This window comes from Thalia democratica, chromosome 7 (genome assembly GCF_965202585.1).
Source record: "Thalia democratica chromosome 7, ktThaDemo2.hap1.1, whole genome shotgun sequence".
Taxonomy (NCBI): Eukaryota; Metazoa; Chordata; class Thaliacea; order Salpida; family Salpidae; genus Thalia; species Thalia democratica.
The window spans coordinates 50,612,337-50,619,256 of NC_139171.1; the positions used below are offsets into that span (position 1 = coordinate 50,612,337).

Here is a 6,920-nt window from a genome sequence, read left to right on the forward strand (position 1 = left end):
ACTTTAGCAGTGTCCGAATGCAAGTGAGGCCACTGAGAACAAGGCATCCCGCTGGGAGAGCTTTGGAGTCATCCGAGGAAAGAAATGACTCTGTAACTGATGATTTTTCAAGTATCTTTGATATAGTGCCTGATAACAAAGAAGCTATGGGACCGAACAAACCAAATTGTAATTTGCCTTCTGTTTCTGATGTTTTAGAAATACTTGAAAAGAGAACTGCGGGAAACATTGGAACACCCTTATTCAGAGCACCTGAAATCGTGAGTGGTTGTTGATTTATTGTTTAATTAAAATAACTTTGTAAGGTTAACTATAACACTGTTTAGTTTGAGTATTTTTATACAAATTAAATAAAAAGTAAATAAAAATATTTATTTTATTAGGAAGATCTTTCATTTAACAACTTAAAAAAAAAGTGTTACTTTTCTCTCTTAGACAAAAACTAGTGGTATATATAAACGAATGGCTGTAAGCTCTATGTTTCTGTCATTTACTGATAAAAGTTGCACTTGTTTTTTACGCTAGATCTTATTTTATTAGAAAAAGCATTATCGAACGTTCAAAACGTTTTCAGTTTAACAAACGCAACTTTTAATAAACGCCGTGGTGTTTTTTTTTTGCTTTAAACTTAAGGTTCAGCGTCATGCAGTTTTCACGCTGCTGCCCAGACCAAAACATAAAATAATTTAACAAACTTTTTTGTAATGTATATATTTATGTTTATTAAGGAATCGGGAGATCGTGCGTACGACAACTCGGTGGACATGTATTCGGCAGGAGTGACGATGTTCTGCACGTTCAGAGAAGAGTGCCTGATGTTCGAAGCGCTCGAGGTGGCTTGCGGTGAAGGAAACTTCCAGTTGCCCGGAAGTCGATCGAAGAGGAATGTCTTTTTGGTGGTGAGTCTGTTTGTTTTTAAATCGAAATTTTAAATCAATACCTGTTTGGTGTACTTGTATATAGTTAGATTTAAAAACTAAACTTCTTTTTTTTAATTGTTTTGTGACCAAATAGTTTTAAACTTAAATTCAAGTTAAACATAAAACTTTGTGTAGTTGTGTCACTAAGTATAGTCGTACAAACAGGCTAAATATTTTATAATACACATTTCTTATTTTCAACAAACACTATTCTCAGGAACAACTGATATCGAAGCTGATGTCGACACACGCTCACGAGCGACCCCAAGCGTCTGAAGTAAAAGTCAGACTTGAGAGGATAGCTGAAGTGGGAAGAGGTCAAGTTACCGCGAAGGAAGGTATGGGAGACGATCTGATGAGGTTGTTTTCAGAAGACCTTGATGACGTGTGGAGAGATATTCGAATGAAGATTGAAAACAATGGGGTTGAATAACTTTAGACGGATTTTTGTGAATTCAAAAATTAAAAGATAGTTCTTTTTCCATATTTTTTGGTTATATTTTTTATTTTAAGCTTGTAAGCTTTCATTTTTGATTTGCTTTTCCAATATTTGTTTTAATAATATTTTTTATAACTTTATAACACTTAAAATTTACTCTGTGCAACTTAAAAACTTTCGTATAAGTTTATAAAGCAAGTTATTAACCTTGGTATAAAAAAAAATACTCTAAAGTGTTTTAATTTTATTTGAAGTGAATACAATATTTCATTAATTGCTAATGTTTTTAAGTACAGTTTCTGTGTTTCAATTACAACAACAACTTAACTAAAGAGAAAGTTTTAGTAAATTTATTTTGAAAGAAAATAGTTTTCAAAAGTATGTTAAAAACGTTTTTATGTGACATAGCAATAACTTGTGTTACAAATACTTTTAATTTAAGTTTTCTGACTTTTAGTACAATATATAAAACTTAAGCTGCTAGAAAAAATTATACTATCTTATTAAAAATAATAAAGTACTGTGTTTTTCATACAAAACTGTACTACATGTTTTTAACTTCTAGCTACTTGTCTTCAAAATGTTTTAAAATGCAAACTTATTCTATTTTTTAAGACTGCTTTGGTAAAGCTGTTCTGTTTTCTGACTTCACACACCATATTTTTTATATTGCACTGTATAATATTTGTTTTTGTTATTGACGCCATGCACATTCTTCACTTTTTAAGAATAAATTCAAAATAGCAATATCAATTCTTATATAGAAATTAATTGTCAAAAAATATTTCTAAAAGAACAAAAAAAACAAAATGTTAAAACAAAATATTCTAAGAATACTGTATTTAAATTTTTTTGCTATTGTTTTTAACCTGTATTCAAAAACATAAGTTAAACAGTACGCAAAAACAATTTCAAATGAATATTTTTATACTTTTATAAATTACAACTGTAAATTTAACTATAAAGAAAATTTTTAAATAAAGTTTCATAACAATAAGTTGAAAACCTAAAATAAATATCAAACATTTTTTTAAGGTCAGTTTTTTTAAAGTATGTGTATAGTATGTCCTACATTTTTTTATACCAGGGATTTTTAAGCTTATTTTCATAATCACCTCCTTTACAAAAAATTAAAAAAACAATTGCCCCTCTTCATTAAAAATCCAAGAATGTTTAAGATATTTTATTGATTATCCCTTTGATTATTGATTACATGATTAATATTCTTTTAAAACCCCAGAATATCTAACGTAAGTTAATTAATAGAACAAATTGCTACTTTAAGCTAACTATCGCCCCCTTACTGCCATAAATTTCAAAACCGCCCTCTTACTAGCTTTTGCCCCTTGACTTACTAATAGCTCCCATTTTGGATAATCCCCTTTTAAATTGTTAGATTCAAAATTTATTTAGTTTTACTAAAAAACAAAACTCACATTAAGTTAAACAAACAATTTTTTATCTTCGATAGTTTTTTATAAAACTCATCTCCTATTAATTTATCTATAAAAAGTTGTTGTTAGATATGTATTACGATTAAAAATAAACTATACTATACAAAGAATTTATAGAAAATAAATATTTTTCTATTTAAATTATTTTTTATTATAAATATTAAGTTTAAAATAGTGATATTTTTTATAACAAAAAGGAAGAAATTTAGCAGTTACTGTTTGTAAGTACAAACTGTATATTTTTTAGAGTAAATCGAAACGACTATCATTAGACTTTTTTATAAAAGGTGATAACCATATATTTTAAAGACTTTGTACAAAATTTACTTTTTGCAGAGTTAATCTTTTTTACTTAATCAACAAAATCGGCGAAAGTCTGCAGAACAAGTCCGGACTTTCGTTTGCCGTGAGACAATTTCTTTTTTACTTAAGCAATAACTTTACCGTGGCCATTTGTGTTTAGTTTTATTTTTAATTCTAGTATCATCCTGAAATTCTTTAAGTTGAAAATTTTAACACAAAATTACTACACAATTAAATTTATAAGAAAAGTAATTGTGTTGACGCTAGTATGTGTTTCCGACCTCAAAAATAGAAGAAGATTGTTCAGACTTATGACGCATAATTAAAAAGTAAAACACAACAAACAGTAAATTTTTATCAAGTATTTTTGTTACTCAAGGATTTTTTTTAAGCACTGCTATATTTTTTACACTAGTGTTTAAGAACAATTCAAGTAAAATTGTACCACAAATGTTCGAGCCGATTTACAATCGTTCAATATAAAATATAAAAAGTTTAAAACTTATACTAATTTAAGCTTTATTTGTTGATGTGTTTTTTAAAACGCTTTAACATTTTTTATTCAATAAAAACGAAAAAAAAAGCTTAGAAAAAGTATTTAGTTTTGAACTTTATAAAAAGTATAAAAAACGTAAAACTTTCTTTTAAATTTTTTTTTATGGTTAACCGCTAGCTAATACTTTCTATGACTATCTCAGCTCCTCTCTTAATAATCAAAATATGTGTACTAACTACAAAATGACTCAGTCATTCATTTTATAAAAGTTTATTATTAATAACAACATATGTACACAAAAACTTATATATACAAGTTACTTACGATACGAAAAACATCTAGTTAAATATCATGCTTCATCTTATTTACATCTAATTCCTCTTCATCAGCAAGAAGAGCGCTCCACAAACAAGTTGCCTTCTTTTCTATATCCATCTAAAAAAGGAAATATAGCTCAGAGTCAAATAATTAAATAAAAAGCTTATATAACTTAAAATACTATTATATGTTTTGGTTTTAAGAAAATTCTTATTCTATTTGAATAAGATTTATTTAAGCACTGATGAGTTCTTTGACCGAAACTTAGTTTGAAAAATAAATTCTTGAAAGAATAAATTCAAACTTAAAATAATTAATTTTTTGTTAAGTATTGAAAAAATATAACAGGTAAAATAAGCAAATATATAAACAATTGGTTAAAAAACTTACGTTTAAAGCACCTTTTTCAACCGCCCAAAAAGTGATAGAGTCTTTGTTCGAGTTTATCTTCTGCTTGAAATCAGCATCAATAAATTCTACCATCGGCTGGCTCGGGTCTTTATTTTGAATTTCAACTGTGAGATGCTGATCGTCATACCCAACACGAACTTGCTTGACCTTCTTGATGTACGAAGGAAGATGGAACTTCGCGGTGATCTCGCTGACACTCTGCGTCCACGTGTACTTTTCCCTCTGCGCTCCGTTGTAACTTTCCTGGTCAGCCTGAAAGTCTTCCTGCGTCATTCTGAAGATTTTCTCCTTTCGTTTCTCGGCCTCGATTCCTTCTTTCAAAACAAACGCGCTTTCTTTTTGGTTGTCTTTGTGTTTGGTGAAGTACTCTCTCACCATCTGCTTGGCTTTACCTGGCAGCAAACCGAACTGGTTGTCTTCCGAAACTTCCTGAAAGAAGCTGGTATCCATATTCAGATAATCGAACACTTCATCGAGAAATTTATCAGGAGTTCCTACTTGCTCCATAACACTAGCGAGCAAGGTGTTGCAATCTTTTTCAATAGCCATTTTGTATGTTTTTGAATAACTAATCACTAACGCCTGTAAAATAGTAACTAAAATGTGTTGGCATGTGTTTTAAAAGGAGTTAAAACAACAAATTGATTTAGTAACAGTTTTTGAATGATAAAATCTATAAAAACTATTCTTAAAAGCTGTATATGAACAACTTACATAATTTCATTTCAAAACTATCTTGTTTCAGTACTTTGCCATTAAAGACCGTTTAGAAATGAATGGTAGGAACAAGACAGATTATTATTTTCAGATACTTTTTTTTGTAACATAAAATTGAATTAAATAAGCAAACTGACTTGTTGTTTTTTTTAACTTATTTTACGTATCAGATAAACAACAAATACAAAAACAAATTTGATTTTATGGAAAATAAATTTGTATTTATAAAACATATCTGTATTTAAGTTGCAAAGTTGAACAAAAGTATTACAAAATTTCTAATAAAAGAGTCTTGCAAAAAATGCGGGACTAAAATATAAATACAATATTAAAGATTTAGTTAAGAGTTCATAATTAAGTATTGATAAAATTGATATAAAACAGCTGTGCAGTACTGATTTTATTAAAAGTACTTTAGTATTTAAAACTATTCTGTTACTCTTAGCTCTCTTAGCTACAACTAATTAGGTAAAATGTCTTGTTCAATAACAGTTTCATTTTCTGAATATTTCTGAGACAATATTCTGATTTAGTAGTACGTTATTTCTTTATTTGATTTATTTCTTATCTTATAGTACTTATAATTGAGTTTGAAATTTGTTAAGAACTTGAAGTATTTTAATTAGTTTAGAATGGCAAGTAAATGGGTGAAATCTAAATTTGGATTGTGGTATAAATATACAATAATAAAAATTAAAAGTTATTTAACATCATTTTTGACCAAAACGTTTGTGAAAAGGTATAATTCTGTGTATTAGTTTTAACAATAGTCAGCCATAGTACCATGAAGTGACTATTTCAATACTTTATAAGATAATCATTTCATAGTTGTTAAAACCTTTTATAACATAATAAGTAGTAAAGAATACAAAAACTAAACAACGTCTATCTAGTATCTAACAAAATATATTTCTTGCGTTTTTTAAAAACTAATTTAAAAGTGTTAAAACATTGTTTATTATTATAATAACATAATTAAATTATTCAAAAAACAGCTTTTCAATCTTAATTAAGTTTGAAAATAGTTTAGTCTGACAAACTAATTTGTTATTCTTAGCTTTCATAACTATAATGGATTTTATAAAATGCCTTCTGTTATAAACAATTTCATTCTATTAAAATTGTTGATACAATATTCTAATGCAGCATTATCATTCAGTATTCATCTTTTTAGCTAGTACTTATAATTTCATTTAAATTATTTAAAATATTGGAACATAAGTGACCAGTAAATTACATTAAGTTACACAAGACACACACTTTCAAAAACACTAAATATATTTCGAGCAATTATCTTCAGTAGAGTACAGTGCTAACAAATAATAAGATTTTACACACTTATATAATAACCAAGTAATCAAGTAATCATAAAATAATCAAGAGATTAATAAAAGACAAAAGCAATTAGTATTAGTTAAAATCAGATAAGTCCGTTTACAATATAGTTGATCTACAGTAAAACTAAACATAAATAAAATTAAAACAACTCTTATAAAATGCTACGCATTTGAAATAGTCTTAATTGGATTAAAATTGCAATGTAAGTGCAAGTTCTAAATTTTGTGTGGTATGATTTAGGTATATTGAACAGTAAAAAGTTAAAATAAGTAAACTTTTATCAAAATTATCAAAATTTCAAGAGTTAGATTAAATCAACCAAGGCTGTTGACTTCTTACTTGGTTTGTGTTGAACTTCTTTTATCCTAAATCAGTTTTACGTCCCCAAGCTCTCATAACTTAAACTGATTTACTAAATAATGTCGTCTAAAATGTAGTTGCTGATTTAAGTTTGTATAATTAGTTTCTATTAAATAGTAGTTAAAATCAAATAGTATTCTTTTATAACTGTTAATCAGAGTTTT

The 6,920-nt window shown here is 27.4% G+C and overlaps 1 protein-coding gene across 1 annotated transcript; it reads right to left on the reverse strand.

Annotated features, from left to right (window-relative positions):
- Positions 1-3,954: 3,954 nt before the first annotated feature.
- On the reverse strand, positions 3,955-4,890 carry LOC145841545 (nudC domain-containing protein 3-like). The gene is made up of 2 exons (XM_082948902.1): positions 4,321-4,890; positions 3,955-4,047 (listed from the first exon to the last, which is right to left on the reverse strand). Exons 1-2 carry the CDS (start codon positions 4,888-4,890, stop codon positions 3,955-3,957), a joined length of 663 nt encoding a protein of 220 aa, XP_082805028.1.
- Positions 4,891-6,920: the final 2,030 nt, after the last annotated feature.